Below are 16,439 nucleotides of genomic sequence, written 5' to 3'. Positions count from 1 at the left end.
GACCACCAAAATCTAATCAGTTCATCCTTGAGTCCAAGTCGATGTTTGAGACAAGTTTGATTAAATTCCGTCAAGGCATTCCTGAGATATCGCGTTAACAAGCTTGAAAATGGCGTTCGAGAGGTCACAGTGACCTTGACCTTTGACCACCAAAATCTAATCAGATCATCCTTGAGTCTAAGTCGATGTTTGAGGCAAATTTGATGAAATTCCGTCAAGGCGTTCCTCAGATATCGCGTTAACGAACATCGTACGGACGGACGCGGTTGAGAAGGCGAGGCTACGCAGCGCTTGAGGTGCAAATAAGGCGAGCATGCATAGCGTGCGAGCTGTGTCTGCGAGCCAGCGAAGCGGCCAATTTGCATAACTGCACTCATCGCACATCATCTTTAGAGTCTCCATCCTAGAAATCGAGTGAGACTTCTAGTTAATATAATGAGGAATAGCCTATTTTCTTTTTCTTTAACATTTCATAGGATAAATTATAGACTACCCAAAGCAAAGATAATTCCGAGTGCATTTCCAAGTGGTCCGAAGCGATTTTCCTGATTTTCCTCTTACGCGCTAAATACCCCGCTGCGCTTGAGCGCACCATAATCTCTGTGCTGCGCAGCGCAGTGCAGAGTAAAATTCCTTTGTCATTACCCACAGCCTTGCCACACCAGGACATCAAATTCTGCTGCTAAAATTGGGTATTATTAGCAGATAATTCAGTGAGGCAATCAACTATAACTCACTGAGAAACTTTTATCACATCGCAAAGAGGTAAATGAATTGAGAAAACCTGTTGGACAATGGACATAGGCTATTCACCTTCACCTATCCCATAACCCGGAGGGTCGATGGCACCACAGACGATCTGTCAATAAGCTCTCTCCATCTCTCTCTGTCCTCGGCACGAGTGAGTCCACTCTATTACGCATGGAGAGAATTACAGCAATATTGCATGCCTCGCGCACACACACGCAATTGTGAGACGGGAAGCTGATCGGGGCTGTTTTAACTTAGAAAACAGGGAGGTCACTTCTACCCCCATCTCGTGCTCCTGTGATGTCACTCAACTGGAAGTGATGTCACGCAATTGCCCGACTGCGATGCCATCAGGCAGTCATGATGTCATAAGTGATGTCATCACTTGTGCAAAATGTTGAATGCATTTGCAATTGCATAACTGTGATGTCTCATGCAACTGTGATCTTATCTTAGTCACAATTTGTGACAGATGTGATGTCAGTCGCGCAGTTGTGTGTGTGTCAGAGACAGATCTTTGTGGTGTAATCTGTGTGTGTTTAATGCATTTGCAATTGCACAACTGTGATGTAACCCGAGATTTGGGTCTGGATCGAGGCAACAAGGAAGAGGGTGTGTGTGTGTGTGTGTGCGTGTGTGTCTGTGAAGTGATGTCACTCAAATGGAAATTATGTCACGCAATTGCTCGACTGTGATGTCATCAGTGATGTCACTCGAGCAATTGTCATGTCAAACGTCATGACAATTTACTGTGAAAACTGTCATGATGTGCTTACTTACACATAACAAAAAAGTTCACATATTTATCCTGCCTTAATTCACACATAAAATTGATGTCTTTCAAAAACGCAAAAACAAAAAATAAATCACAAAAACCTATATTCACCTTCCATTCATTTTACCACTCTATAACTTGCACTGTGGCCTCATACTTTGACCGATCCATTTCAATGGATTTGTGCTTAGCTCAGCTGAGGACATTAATGAATTAACAAGGACATTGAAAACATAAAAAAGTGTTAGAAACATGCACTGAAATCACCTTCTGATACAGTAATTGTGTGACAGTAACATGGTTGACATAAAGGGGTCCGCTCACTATCCCGCCACTTCACTATGCCGACAACCTGCAATGCCGATAGCTGCTAATCTGATGCCCGCAGGTTATGAGATGCACCAATGTTAGGGTTAGGGGTTAGGACCATCGGATTGGCGGACAATCGGCATTCCGGGCTATTGGCATTGCAGGTTGTCGGCAATGCGGGTAGTTGGCATATAGACGTGGCACCGGCCTAAGATAGCACTTATCAGGACATAATGTGGTCTGTCAAAGACTTGCTCAAAATCCGAAGCATTCAGCTGCCTAAATTGGACCAATACCTTGGCCAGTGGTGGCCTAATGGTTAGAGAAGCAAGCTTGTTATGGAGGTTGTCGGTTTAATCCCTGGGATAAATCTGGGTGGGGAAAGTGAAAAGGCAGTGCTTGGCCCCCCCTCCCTCATTACCAACACTGAGGTGCCCTTGCCCAACCGCTCCAGTGGAACTGCTTAAGGTGCTTTCACACCGAGATATTTATTTTTCGCTCTGTCGCTTGATTCAACCCTTTGGAATCGCTCTGTCGCTCTGTTTAAATCGCTCATCAACAGGCACACGAAATGACGGACATGTGGGGGATATAACGTTACGCAATGTCATGCTGTTTGTCCACTACGAGCCACCGTCATTGTTTACAAGCTAAAGCCTATCAGCGTGCTCCTAATGCGAGCTCCATACCGGTAGGACAGACTTCACTTTATGTCAGCTGTCAGGCTGTCAATGCGGTTTATTGCCACACAATAAACCAGCGGTTTGTTCCAAGCCAGTGGGATCCTTGACTCACTCTCACACGGCAGCCAATCAGCATTGAGCGGCGAGCGACTGATGCCAGCGTATTTTCGCTCGAGTTGGGATATTTCATCTCGGGCGACGAGCGTATTTTCTCCCCATCGCTCTGTCTCTGTCGCTCGGACGCCCAGCGTTTTTTCTCCCAGGCGAATATACGCTCAATCGCTCGTTTGCATTGACTTTGTATGTAAACTCGACGCCAGCGAAAAACTTTAATAGGTCGTTGTGAACGCACCTTTAGTGGCCAGCAGATCAGACTGTGGTTGTACTGGTCAGCTTCCAGGTGTGAATGTGTGTGTGAATGTGAACAGGGCACTCCTGAAAAAGAGCATTGCTCTCAATCAGACTCCCCTGAATAAATAAAGATTAAAAAATAAATACATCTGCAATTCACATTATTGGTCTTTCTGAGAGAATGTTACAACAATGGAAAATGCATACTAGACATCACTGTGTCCAAAAGGCACCGATTTTGAGGAATGACTCACAAGGATTTAAGTGAAGAAATCCCTTAAGAAAACAAGTTCATTAGAACATAAAAGAGGTTGATGAAATCAAAACATGTAGTAATGGAAAAGTATTCCAAACAAATTATAAATACATGCAACTCAACACCCACTGTACAGTTGCTGCTACTCGATTGAATCTTATCCTCTGGCATGAAGTCCTAAAAGTTTATAACCACTAAGCATACCAAAAAAGGCTTGCCAGTTATGTTTGCAATGTTGCGAGCACAAGTGTTAAAGCTTGACCTGATTTATTTATAGATGTGTCTTTTTAATTTGTCACATCAAATTAATACCACAGTATGAATGGAAGCAAATTACAAATGAAGTAGTTTGTTCAGATTTGATGTAACTGTTTAATGTTGAATCACGTTAGATTTTTAGGAATGATAACTGATTCACATATATTACAGTATAAGTTAAGAGTGAACTTATATTACATAAAATGATGGGCAGAAAATGACTTCTCATCTTGTATTACATGAGACAGATGGCAAATTATTTTGTACTACAAGATGCGGGCCAATGGAGAGTCAAATTAAAATAAAAATGCCTTAGAGCCTTTTGAAGACAGCCCCATATTTAGTTTCTGCCTGGCCTGCAGAATAACATTAATATAAAGAGGCTCAAGAGGAGATGGACACTCTGCAGGGGATTTCAGAGACTACAAACTGCTGGTAAGTGAGAGAGATGTTTCAGCTGTCATTCTTGGAAAATAGATTTTATTTTTTAGAGATGTTTAGTGCTCGACACACATGTTTAATTAATCATGAGTTTAATATGTAATGTCATGATGTCAGATGGGTTAAGCTCTTCAATGAGAATACAAAATATGTCAAATAAGTAAGCTCTGAGTCAACGGTGAAAATGTGGTTTTGTGACTACTTTAAATGAGCAATATTCTACTAATCTACATTTGGTAATAATATACTAATCTACTGGATTAAAATGAACTCTTTATTTAATAGCAAAGTGCTTATCAGATAAATGTGATGTTCCTGAAAATGTTGAGCATGTCATTATGAGGTGTAGTAAGTATGATTCAGAGAGGAACCTCTTATGTGATAAATTATATGAGTTAGGACAGGGATGGAATTTTGAAGGGATTTTAGGGACGAGTGAGAAAATGAGGGAATGCTGCAAGGCTCTCTTTATTTTTCTTTAAGATACAGGATTAGATCGTAAGATACATTTAGTTTTTATTTTCTTTATTTCCAACATTTAAAGCCCTGATATTACACACTCCGGTGCAGTAGGTGGCGGTATGCACCTATGCACGTTTGCAATCCACCATTAAAATTAGAGAAGATCTGTAATCTCTACCTGTATCACTTGAAACTCAAACATCATAAAATACGATTTGTTTTATTTAGGGGTTGTGAGAAGTTCCTCTGTGATTGGGTGGTAGAAAAAGGTGAGTTATGTTTTCTCTATTTAAACTACTATTAAGAATCCTTGTATTATACAGTGTTCAGTCTCCAAACCAAACAATGCACATCAGATAAGAGGAAAGTTACTTTTGTTTTGTCAATCTACAGAAAGCCGCCAACATGAGTACTGACGCGGAGATGAAGCTTTATGGCAAGGCCGCCATCTATCTCCGTAAGCCAGAGAGGGAGAGGATTGAGGCTCAAGCCTCACCGTTTGATGCCAAAACCGCTGGCTATGTGGCTGATGCTAAGGAGCTGTACCTTAAATGTACAATCCTGAAGAGAGATGGTGACAAAGTCACTGTCAAAGTCCTTACCACCCAGGAGGTAGGTTGAAGCTTCATGAAACTCACAGCAGTGTAACTTACCGTTGGAATTTCAACATAAGCTGAAATTGTGTTTCAATATTTCAGGAGAGGACGGTTAAGGAGGATGATGTCTACCCTATGAACCCTCCCAAGTATGACAAAATTGAGGACATGGCCATGATGACCCATCTCAATGAAGCCTCTGTGCTGTATAACCTCGCAGAGCGTTATGCAGCATGGATGATCTACGTAAGCTCTTCTGCCTATGGAGTAAAGTGTAATATTGCACATGGACTCATACAACATACTGTGAGTGGTCATATCTCTCTCATCCCCTTCAGACCTACTCTGGGCTGTTCTGTGCAACTGTGAATCCCTACAAGTGGCTCCCAGTGTACGATATGGAGGTTGTAAATGCTTACAGAGGCAAAAAGCGTATGGAGGCTCCACCCCACATCTTCTCTGTCTCTGACAATGCCTTCCAGTTCATGCTTGTTGGTACGTTCTTGTAAATAAAATGTATAAACTATCAATAAACTACATAACTCATGTTACATATAAGTAATACAGATAAGAAATATATGAATTCATGTTTCCTTTTGCAGATAGGGAGAACCAGTCTGTCTTGATCACGTAAGTTTTACATCTATAGCACCTACCTCTGTAAGACCAATAGCATCAAATGAATTGAGTTAATTTCTCTGAATCTACATATCCATCCCCAGTGGAGAATCTGGTGCTGGAAAGACTGTGAACACCAAGCGTGTCATCCAGTACTTTGCAACAATCTCAGTGGGTGGGCCACAGACGGATTCAAAGAAGGTATTTTTCTAAAAACATTGGAGAGTTGTTGTTGTTTTTTTATACAAATGTACGACTGAAATTAATATATAAAAACACATATTATAGGGCTCACTGGAGGACCAGATTATTGCAGCCAATCCCTTGCTGGAAGCCTATGGTAATGCCAAGACTGTGAGGAATGACAACTCCTCTCGTTTTGTAAGTATGGAGAGATTTTCAACTGTGAGAAACATCTTCAATAATATATTGCATATGCAGAGGAATGTTGAACAATGTACTATTCAAAACAGGGTAAATTCATCAGAATCCACTTTGGCGCAACTGGTAAACTGGCTAGTGCTGATGTTGAGACATGTAAGTATCACATTCACATATTAAATAGAATGACTAACATTATCAGTGGTGTAGATTTTGAGTTAAGAACAATACTTATAGATCTGCTGGAGAAGTCTAGAGTGACCTATCAGCTTGAGCAGGAGAGAGGCTACCACATCTTCTTCCAGATGATGACCAACCACATACCTGCGATTGTTGGTGAGCTAAACATTGTGATACAATGTTCAATCAACCCACCTTGTTCACATGGTCCATAACCATTACTTTAAACCTTTTATGATCTCCAGAAATGTCGCTCATCACCACCAACCCCTATGACTTCCCCATGTGCAGCATGGGTCAGATCACTGTGGCCAGTATTAATGACGTTGATGAGTTGATGGCCACTGATGTCAGTGATGTTTCATTTTCTTAATCTATTAAAGATTCACTATTCCATCACAATTACTCAGTAAAATGTAATTTCCATATTGACTCACACAGTGTCAATACCTCTATTGAATACAGAATGCTATTGATATTCTGGGCTTCACCGGTGAAGAGAAGATGGCCATCTACAAGTTTACCGGTGCTGTGCTCCACCATGGTAACATGAAGTTCAAACAGAAGCAGCGTGAAGAGCAGGCAGAGCCAGATGGCACAGAAAGTGAGGATTAACTTTGTGGATGAGTAAGAAACTAGAATGACTGCACCGCGGATTTATGCCTCCGCCTTTAGTTCATTCTTGAGTCCAAGTCGCCATTTGAGGCAAATTGGAAGAAATTCCGTCAAGGCGCTCCTGAGATGTTGCGTTACAGAGCTTGGAAATTGGGTGTGTGAGGTCACAGTGACCTTGACCTTTGACCTTTGATCACCAAAATGTAATCCGTTCATCCTTGCGCCCAAGTCGACGTTTGGGCCAAATTGGAAGAAATTCCATTAAGCCGTTCTTGATATCGTTTTAACGAACTTGGGAATGGCATTCGTGAGGTCACAGTGACACGAAAATCTAGTTCATTCTTGAGTCCAAGTCGATGTTTGAGGCAAATTTGATGAAACTCCATTAAGGCATTCCTGAGATATCGCGTTAACAAGCTTGAAATTGGCGTTCGAGAGGTCACAGTGAGCTTGACCTTTGACCACCAAAATCTAATCAGGTCATGCTTGAGTCCAAGTCGATGTTTGAGGCCAATTTGATGAAATTCCGTCAAGGCGTTCCTCAGATATCGCGTTAACGAACATCGGATGGACGGACGGACGGACAGACGTACGGACGGACGGACAATCCAATCCATAATCCATAAAAAAAACTCTACAAATCAGTCATATATCTAGTAAATGTATTTTTGTGACATTTTCAGATGCTGACAAGGTGTCTTACTTGCTGGGCCTGAACTCGGCTGACTTGCTGAAGGCTCTGTGCTACCCCAGAGTGAAGGTCGGAAATGAGTATGTCACCAAAGGACAGACTGTGCCACAGGTCAGCAATTCATTCTCTTGTTTAATTCATTCTATACAATTTAATAATTAAGTCAAGGGCCAGTGCATGAATGTGGTTAAGTACCTTAAGAAGCTGAATTATTTAGACAATATTTCTGTTGTATTGGAGGAATTTCATGAGCTACATGTATCTGGAATAGAGTTAGCATCTGAATGTCCTCTGTTACCTGTCACTGCATGTGTTGATTGCCATATTGTTAGTTATGTTTCAGTTAAAATGGTACTGCCATACAGTACCGTATATAGTATTTGGCCTGTAGGCAAAAAATATATAAAATAATCGAATGTGTAAATTTGAGTTAAAGGATCTGTAATTGATTAAATCTGTGAGAGGACCCTCTTTGTGACACTGGATTCTAATGTTGGTCTCGACCTAGTTTCAAGATGAAGACCAGACACGCTACCTCATATCATATCACAATAGGCATCAGCTCCTAACGCAAGCATAATCCTAGTGTGACGTTAAGCGTAATCCTAGTGTGACGTCCGCTGTGACGTGTGACTCATCACCCCATCCTCAACAGCCAATCAGCCCCTCAACTTGCCAATATGACGTCGGTAATGACGTCAATGCCGAGGCTATGACGTGGCAGTACTTGTAGCCATGCTCAGCGTGTCATCGTCCTCTTTCCCTGATCCTTCTCCTCCATGGTCACTGTACCTGGGCTGATCGCATCCCATCCTCTGAAGCTGTGTTTCGCCCCACCCACCTCCCCAGTCCACCACGAATGTCTTGACTCCTGAAGAATCCCCTACGGGGGGGGATTATTCTCTATCCTAGTCCGAGCAGATGCCCTCCTCTCTCACCTCAAGAAGAGAGGCATCTTACCACGGAGTCATTACGCCAAAGAACTAGTTGCCATGCTGCCATGCCATAGAATTAGTTGCCATGCCATTTCATGCCATAGATCTTATCGCCATGCCATTCGTGAATAAAGCTTGCTTGTTAATTCTACCCTCTGGTCTCTCATGATTGAAATGGTATTAATTCAAATTAAACCTTTCTTCAGGTCAATAACTCAGTGAACGCCCTGGCTAAGTCTATTTATGAAAAAATGTTCTTGTGGATGGTCATCCGCATCAACCAGCAACTGGACACCAAGCAGCCAAGGACATACTACATTGGTGTGCTGGACATTGCTGGATTTGAAATCTTTGATGTAAGTATGCATTCATGATAATGGATTGAGAAGATAACCTTGTAACATTTGTGATAATATTAGCTTAATCCTATTTCCGCCAACAGTTCAACACCTTGGAGCAGTTGTGTATCAACTTCACTAATGAGAAACTGCAACAGTTTTTCAACCACACCATGTTTGTCCTGGAGCAAGAGGAGTACAAGAAGGAGGGTATCATCTGGGAGTTCATTGACTTTGGCATGGACTTGGCTGCCTGCATTGAGCTCATTGAAAAGGTACACAATAATGTGGTGATGTTATGTTAGAATTCACGATATGCAAGAACAGTGCCTCTTCATGATGTATGTATTTGCACTTTTTATACAGCCCATGGGCATCTTCTCCATCCTTGAAGAGGAGTGCATGTTCCCCAAGGCCTCAGACACTACCTTCAAGAACAAGCTGTACGACCAGCACCTCGGTAAAAACAAAGCATTTGAGAAGCCCAGACCAGCCAAAAAAGGCAAGATTGAGGGCCATTTCTCTCTGGTGCACTATGCTGGAACTGTGGACTACAATATCACTGGCTGGCTGGACAAGAACAAGGATCCCCTGAACGACTCTGTGATTCAGCTGTACCAGAAGTCTAGTGTTAAGCTGCTGCCTGTCCTGTATCCTGTTGTTGTTGAAGGTACAGTGTCACTTTATAATGCTTATTATGTTTATGGGAATTAATTAATGTTTTGTCTTTAAAATAAACTACTACTGAGAAAAGTCAGATGAATGATAAAGTCTTGATTTTAATAAATCAACAAATCAACAGAGAAGGGCGGCAAGGGAGCCAAGAAGAAGGGTGGTTCCATGATGACTGTGTCCGCAGCGTTCAGGGTAAATTCTAAGAACAGCCTTAAATGCCTTTTTGTGATGAACCTCAAATGCAATTTTTATTCTAATTTTATGCTTTTCACAAATAATGTTTGGTTTTATCTTGTATCTACAGGAGAACTTGGGCAAGCTTATGACCAACTTGAGGAGCACTCATCCTCACTTTGTACGTTGCCTGATTCCCAATGAGTCAAAGACTCCAGGTACACTGACAGCTAACCAATTTTCTATATTCTCTGTACATGTTGCAGTCATTAGCTTAGCAGGAGTGAGACTTTAACTTTGTCATTGAAAATTCTGAAATAACTTCTTCACAGGTCTGATGGAAAACTTCCTGGTTATCCACCAGCTGAGGTGTAATGGTGTGCTGGAGGGTATCAGAATCTGCACAAAAGGTTTCCCCAGCAGAATCGTCTATGCTGACTTCAAGCAGAGGTATCATCTAATTTATCACAGACTTGGTCTAACTTTGAAAAGAAGGTCCCGAATGTGACCATTAACTGTTTTGTGATAGGTACAAAGTACTGAATGCCGCTGCGTGCCCTGAAGGAACATTCATGGACAACAAGAAGGCTTCTGAGAAGCTGCTTGGGTCTATCGATGTGCCTCATGATGAGTATAAATTTGGACACACCAAGGTAAACAATTGAGTAAGAACCAACTATAATCTGTTTCATTCATGAAAATAAATGGTCTATAATAGTTTTATATTCTTGTCAGGTGTTCTTCAAAGCTGGTCTACTTGGTGTTCTTGAGGAGATGCGAGATGAGAAGCTTGCTTCTCTGGTCACCATGACTCAGGCTCTTGCCCGTGCCTACCTCATGAGGAGGGAGTATGTGAAGATGACGGCAAGGAGGCAAGTGGACATTCTAACCACATATTCAGGCTGAATGCAGTACCAATATGACTTTACCCATAACACTGATTTCCTTTCATAGGGAAGCCATTTACGGCATTCAGTACAATATCCGCTCATTCATGAATGTGAAACACTGGCCATGGATGAAGGTGTACTACAAGATTAAGCCCCTTCTGCAGAGTGCTGAAACTGAGAAGGAGCTGGCGAACATGAAGGAAAACTATGAGAAGATGAAAACAGACCTCGCCGCAGCCCTGGCTACAAAGAAGACACTGGAGGAGAAGTTGGTGGCTGTCGTGCAGGAGAAGAATGATCTGCAGGCTTCATCTTTATGTGTGAGTAAATGGCAACAGAAAGCTTTGTTGATTTCTCACAACTCTTCCAGAGTAAATGTTTAAATATTTCCCCTTTCTCACATTTATTCCAACTAGGAATCAGAGAATCTGTCAGATGCTGAGGAGAGATGTGAGGGCCTTATCAAGAATAAGATCCAGATGGAGGCAAAACTCAAAGAGACAAGTGAGAGACTGGAGGATGAGGAGGAAATGAATGGTGAGCTAACTGCTAAGAAGAGGAAACTGGAGGATGAATGCTCTGAGCTCAAGAAGGACATTGATGACCTGGAGCTTACCTTAGCCAAAGTGGAGAAGGAGAAGCATGCCACTGAGAACAAGGTTCATGGATATTCACTATGTTTATTATATCATCCAATATTTGAATAATTACCCAATTATGACAATATGCTTTTACATAATCAGGTGAAGAACCTGACTGAAGAGATGGCCTCTCAAGATGAGAGCATTGCTAAGCTCACAAAGGAGAAGAAAGCCCTCCAAGAGGCACACCAGCAGACTCTTGATGACCTGCAGGCAGAGGAAGACAAAGTCAACACTCTGACCAAGGCCAAGACCAAGCTTGAGCAGCAAGTGGATGATGTGAGTTCATGAACATGCTATTTGCAATTCAATGAGAATATATGTCTGCTGTAATTATAAACATGTGTTATTTTGCAGCTTGAAGGTTCTCTGGAGCAAGAGAAGAAGCTCCGCATGGACCTTGAGAGATCAAAGAGGAAGCTTGAGGGTGATCTGAAACTGGCCCAGGAATCCGTCATGGATCTTGAGAATGACAAACAGCAGTCTGATGAGAAAATCAAAAAGTAATGTGGACAGAATTTGAAAACTGGATGCACAAAATATGTCATTGCAACCAATATCTTATGATGATGTATTTTACTCAACAGGAAGGACTTTGAGATAAGCCAACATCTCAGTAAGATTGAAGATGAACAATCCTTGGGTGCTCAGCTACAGAAGAAGATTAAAGAGCTCCAGGTGTGGAATGTTTGATTTAAAATCGATGTCAAACTTGTCAGGAAGTTTTCATGCGATGTGTCAGTTGCATACTGTACATTCATGTAACAATATTTCTTAACTTTCAAGGCTCGTATTGAGGAACTGGAGGAAGAGATCGAGGCTGAGCGTGCTGCTCGTGCCAAGGTTGAGAAGCAGAGAGCTGACCTCTCCAGGGAACTTGAAGAGATCAGTGAGAGGCTTGAGGAGGCCGGTGGAGCGACTGCTTCTCAGATTGAGATGAACAAGAAGCGTGAAGCTGAGTTCCAGAAGCTGCGTCGTGACCTTGAGGAGTCCACCTTACAGCATGAATCCACTGCTTCTGCTCTCCGCAAGAAGCAGGCTGACAGTGTTGCAGAGCTGGGAGAACAGATTGACAACCTGCAGCGTGTCAAGCAGAAGCTGGAGAAGGAGAAGTGTGAATACAAGATGGAGATTGATGACCTCTCCAGCAACATGGAAGCTGTGGCAAAAGCCAAGGTACAGTATAATGCTATTTCTATACATATATACAATATACACTTGATTGTACAATACACATATGATTGAATCTGTCTAACGTTGATAAACAGGGAAATCTGGAGAAGATGTGCCGCACCCTCGAGGACCAGTTCAGTGAACTTAAGGCTAAGAATGACGAGAATGTTCGCCAGATAAATGACGTCAGTGCTCAGAGAGCAAGACTGCTGACAGAGAATGGCAAGTCTTACTTTTACTGACTTGTTCATAAAATATACCAATGTACTTTGAACTCAAACCATAATAAGACCATTTTATAGTTTTACATTAATCCTGGGCCATTTGGAAGTGTATACTATTTCAACAACAACAAAATCAATTTCCCTCTAGGTGAGTTTGGTCGTCAGCTTGAGGAGAAAGAAGCCCTTGTCTCCCAGCTGACCAGAGGCAAGCAAGCCTTCACACAGCAGATTGAGGAGCTGAAGAGACAAATTGAGGAGGAAGTTAAGGTGAGGAAAATTGTCAGAGATTTCAAGGTTTTTAAGGATTGTATGGTCATTTATTCATTGGTTTGTATTTTAATAATCTTTTGCAGGCCAAGAACGCCCTTGCCCACGGTGTGCAATCAGCCCGCCATGACTGTGATCTTCTGAGGGAGCAGTTTGAGGAGGAGCAGGAGGCCAAGGCAGAGCTGCAACGTGGAATGTCCAAGGCCAACAGCGAAGTAGCCCAATGGAGGAGCAAGTATGAAACTGATGCTATCCAGCGCACTGAGGAGCTTGAAGAGTCAAAGTGAGTCAATGAAGATTTTCTTTTTCCTAATGGTCGCTACAAAATACTTGTTAGAAACAATACATGAATCCTTACATTTCGCAAATGCTTAACAGGAAAAAGCTTGCCCAGCGCCTGCAGGAAGCTGAGGAACAGATTGAGGCTGTGAACTCCAAGTGTGCATCTCTAGAGAAAACCAAACAGAGGCTCCAGAGCGAGGTGGAGGACCTCATGATTGATGTGGAGAGAGCCAATGGTTTGGCTTCCAACCTTGACAAGAAGCAGAGGAACTTTGATAAGGTGGGTTGACACGGATTACCTTGTCACAGCCACTGGAAGTGTCAAAGTAATAATCATTCCAAAATTGGTTAGGCTAACATTGCTCATTTTAAATTACTATGCAGGTTCTGGCAGAATGGAAGCAGAAATTCGAGGAGGGTCAGGCAGAGCTTGAGGGAGCTCAGAAAGAGGCTCGTTCTCTCAGCACTGAGCTGTTCAAGATGAAAAACTCTTATGAGGAAGCTCTGGATCAGCTGGAGACCCTGAAGAGGGAGAACAAGAACCTGCAACGTGAGTTCTCATCTGATACTGTTAGCAATAGTGATTTGAAATATGTTCATGATGTGTGTCAGTTATAATGAGACACATAGCCTGCTTTCTTTGACTTTGCAATATTAAATATAACCTTCTGCAGAGGAAATCTCAGACCTGACTGAACAGATTGGTGAGACTGGAAAAAGCGTCCATGAGCTGGAGAAGGCCAAGAAGCAGGTGGAGACAGAGAAGTCAGAGATCCAGTCAGCTCTTGAGGAGGCTGAGGTGAAATTTCAACTTGGAAGGCTTAAACCAGCTTTATCATTATAACATCATTAGTATATCCGAAAACTGTAAACAGTTTTGCACACATTCATTTAGTTTGACAATTATTGAGAGTTGATTTGACTCAAGTCGTGGACCAGTGATAAGTAGGCTATATAAAAGTTATCATATCATATATATCTATATCTATATATATACTGTATATCTATATATCTGACTCTATATCTATATCTATATCTACACACACACATATATATACACACACATATATATATATATATAAATCTGCAGTGTTCCTTTAACATTTGAATTGCGAATGTCTGTTAGGTATCTTTTTTCCATGAAATGTAGACATATTATGGAACAATAGAGACATGCCCAATATTACATTCAGAAGACAACACAGGCTATGTGTTACATTTTAGGGAACTCTGGAACATGAGGAGTCCAAGATTCTGCGTGTCCAGCTGGAGCTCAACCAGGTCAAAGGTGAGGTTGACAGAAAGCTGGCAGAGAAAGATGAAGAGATGGAGCAGATCAAGAGGAACAGCCAGAGGGTGATTGACTCCATGCAGAGCACCCTTGACTCTGAGGTCAGGAGCAGGAACGATGCCATGAGAATCAAGAAGAAGATGGAGGGAGATCTGAATGAGATGGAGGTTCAGCTGAGTCATGCTAACCGGCAGGCTGCTGAGGCCCAGAAGCAGCTGAGGAATGTCCAGGGACAACTCAAGGTAGGTACATCACATGACAACTGTATACATGCTGTTCTATGTGCAGATACATTCTGATCTTGTTTCTGTTTCTACAACACAATCGTAACATTAGGATGCCCAGCTGCACCTTGATGATGCTCTCAGAGCGCAGGAAGACTTCAAGGAACAAGCTGCTATGGTCGACCGTAGGAATGGTCTCATGGTGGCTGAAATTGAAGAGCTGAGGGCTGGTCTGGAACAGACAGAGAGAGGCCGTAAAGTGGCTGAGACAGAGCTGGTGGATGCTAGTGAGCGTGTTGGACTGCTGCACTCTCAAGTAAACAAAATAATTAATTTACCAATACTATAATCAATACACTTCATGTGCACATCATTATGTCATTGCTAAACTGAGTGTTCTCCTTCCTCTTCCTAGAATACAAGTCTTATGAACACAAAGAAGAAGCTGGAGGCTGACCTGATCCAAGTCCAGGGTGAAGTAGATGACAGTGTTCAGGAATCAAGAAATGCAGAGGAGAAGGCCAAGAAAGCCATCACTGATGTGCGTTCAAATTTTATTTCATAGCCATCCAGATCTCAGCCATACCTCTGGAATAATATGAATGTCATATGGCATTTCTATTTAACATAAATGTTTCATTTTCTAGGCTGCTATGATGGCTGAAGAGCTGAAGAAAGAACAGGACACTAGCTCTCATCTGGAGAGGATGAAGAAGAACCTGGAGACCACAGTCAAGGACCTGCAGCACCGCCTGGATGAGGCTGAGAACTTGGCCATGAAGGGTGGCAAGAAACAGCTCCAGAAACTGGAGTCCAGGGTAAGTTAACTGTTACACAGATGACAGTAAATAACATTACAAAATATGCAGAATGAGTCTCATAGTTTATAATTCATTTCTGAAGGTGCGTGAGCTGGAGGCAGAGGTTGAAGCTGAACAGAGACGTGGAGTAGATGCTGTTAAAGGTGTCCGTAAATATGAGAGGAGAGTGAAGGAACTCACATACCAGGTATACCAAGCTTACTTTGTGACAGTATTTCTATTAACTAAATGACAAATTTAAAAGATAATATGTCAATTATTAATGGTCATTCATGTTCCTACTTACATTAGACTGAAGAGGACAAGAAGAATGGCGTCCGGCTGCAGGCTCTGGTAGACAAGCTGCAACTGAAGGTGAAGGGCTACAAGAGGCAGGCTGAGGAAGCGGTAAGTTCAAATCATGTAACAATGCTCCATCTATTTTCAGTTTTCACTCTAGTCTTCAGATTTGCAATGAGAATGTATGATGGTTTCACAGGAGGAGCAGGCCAACACTCACCTGACAAAGTCCAGGAAGGTTCAGAATGAGTTGGAGGAGGCTGAAGAACGAGCTGATATTGCCGAGTCTCAGGTCAACAAGATGAGAGCTAAGAGCCGTGACGCCAAGGTAAACACATGTCCTTCATCAGTACATGTTTATTCATTGAATATTGACTTTGAAATTATTGAAACATTTTGTTTGAGTTTGTCTGAAAATGTGTTTATTTTTCACAGGGAAAAGAAGCAGCTGAATAAGTTCTCTCATTAAAAGCATCACAAGAAGTCATAAAATATGACATTGTTGATCGCATACAATAAATATCACCACAAATACTTGTCTTGTCTTTATTCATAGCTTCATTCCTTTGAACAGGAAAGCATCAAAGCATCTGACCTGGTAGAAGTTATGTGCTTCTCTGTTAAGAATGATAGTCGGTGCCAAAGAGCCCATCATAACTGACAAATGAGTCTTATAGATTCTTTAAGTGTGCTTTTGTATTTTATTTACTATGCTTTTGTCGACCCTTTGACCAACAATAAGTCCCGTCCCATATCCAACTCTGATCCCTAGCTCCCAGAAATTCTACACCTGGGTTCAACAGTCCCCAGTAGTAGGGTCATCTGTGGCACTTCCGTGACCGTGGAGAGCGAAGGTCCG

At 42.1% G+C, this 16,439-nt stretch overlaps 1 protein-coding gene across 2 annotated transcripts; it reads left to right on the top strand.

The window, feature by feature from the left end:
- Window positions 1-4,690: 4,690 nt before the first annotated feature.
- On the top strand, window positions 4,691-16,064 carry LOC310798063 (myosin heavy chain, fast skeletal muscle-like; the record flags this gene model as incomplete). Of its 2 annotated transcripts, none has more annotated exons than XM_083660545.1 (39): window positions 4,691-4,897; window positions 4,987-5,127; window positions 5,220-5,376; window positions 5,484-5,511; window positions 5,604-5,700; window positions 5,788-5,880; window positions 5,973-6,036; window positions 6,118-6,216; window positions 6,306-6,409; window positions 6,526-6,664; window positions 7,359-7,477; window positions 8,508-8,657; window positions 8,744-8,914; window positions 9,006-9,309; window positions 9,442-9,506; window positions 9,619-9,706; window positions 9,821-9,938; window positions 10,018-10,141; window positions 10,224-10,360; window positions 10,443-10,698; window positions 10,795-11,037; window positions 11,122-11,298; window positions 11,377-11,522; window positions 11,607-11,697; window positions 11,806-12,195; window positions 12,288-12,414; window positions 12,565-12,683; window positions 12,770-12,966; window positions 13,062-13,245; window positions 13,350-13,515; window positions 13,640-13,764; window positions 14,190-14,498; window positions 14,593-14,796; window positions 14,896-15,021; window positions 15,128-15,298; window positions 15,384-15,488; window positions 15,593-15,688; window positions 15,780-15,908; window positions 16,016-16,064. In XM_083660545.1, 39 exons carry the CDS (start codon window positions 4,691-4,693, stop codon window positions 16,034-16,036), a joined length of 5,787 nt encoding a protein of 1,928 aa, XP_083516671.1. In that variant the 3' UTR covers window positions 16,037-16,064. The 2 variants fall into 2 exon arrangements, with proteins under 2 accessions (XP_083516671.1, XP_083516670.1); XM_083660544.1 differs by having other exon boundaries at window positions 4,984-5,127.
- Window positions 16,065-16,439: the final 375 nt, after the last annotated feature.

This window comes from Poromitra crassiceps (assembly GCF_964638095.1).
Source record: "Poromitra crassiceps genome assembly, chromosome: 25".
Lineage (NCBI taxonomy): Eukaryota > Metazoa > Chordata > Actinopteri > Beryciformes > Melamphaidae > Poromitra > Poromitra crassiceps.
This window is presented reverse-complemented; position numbering and strand designations above follow the sequence as displayed.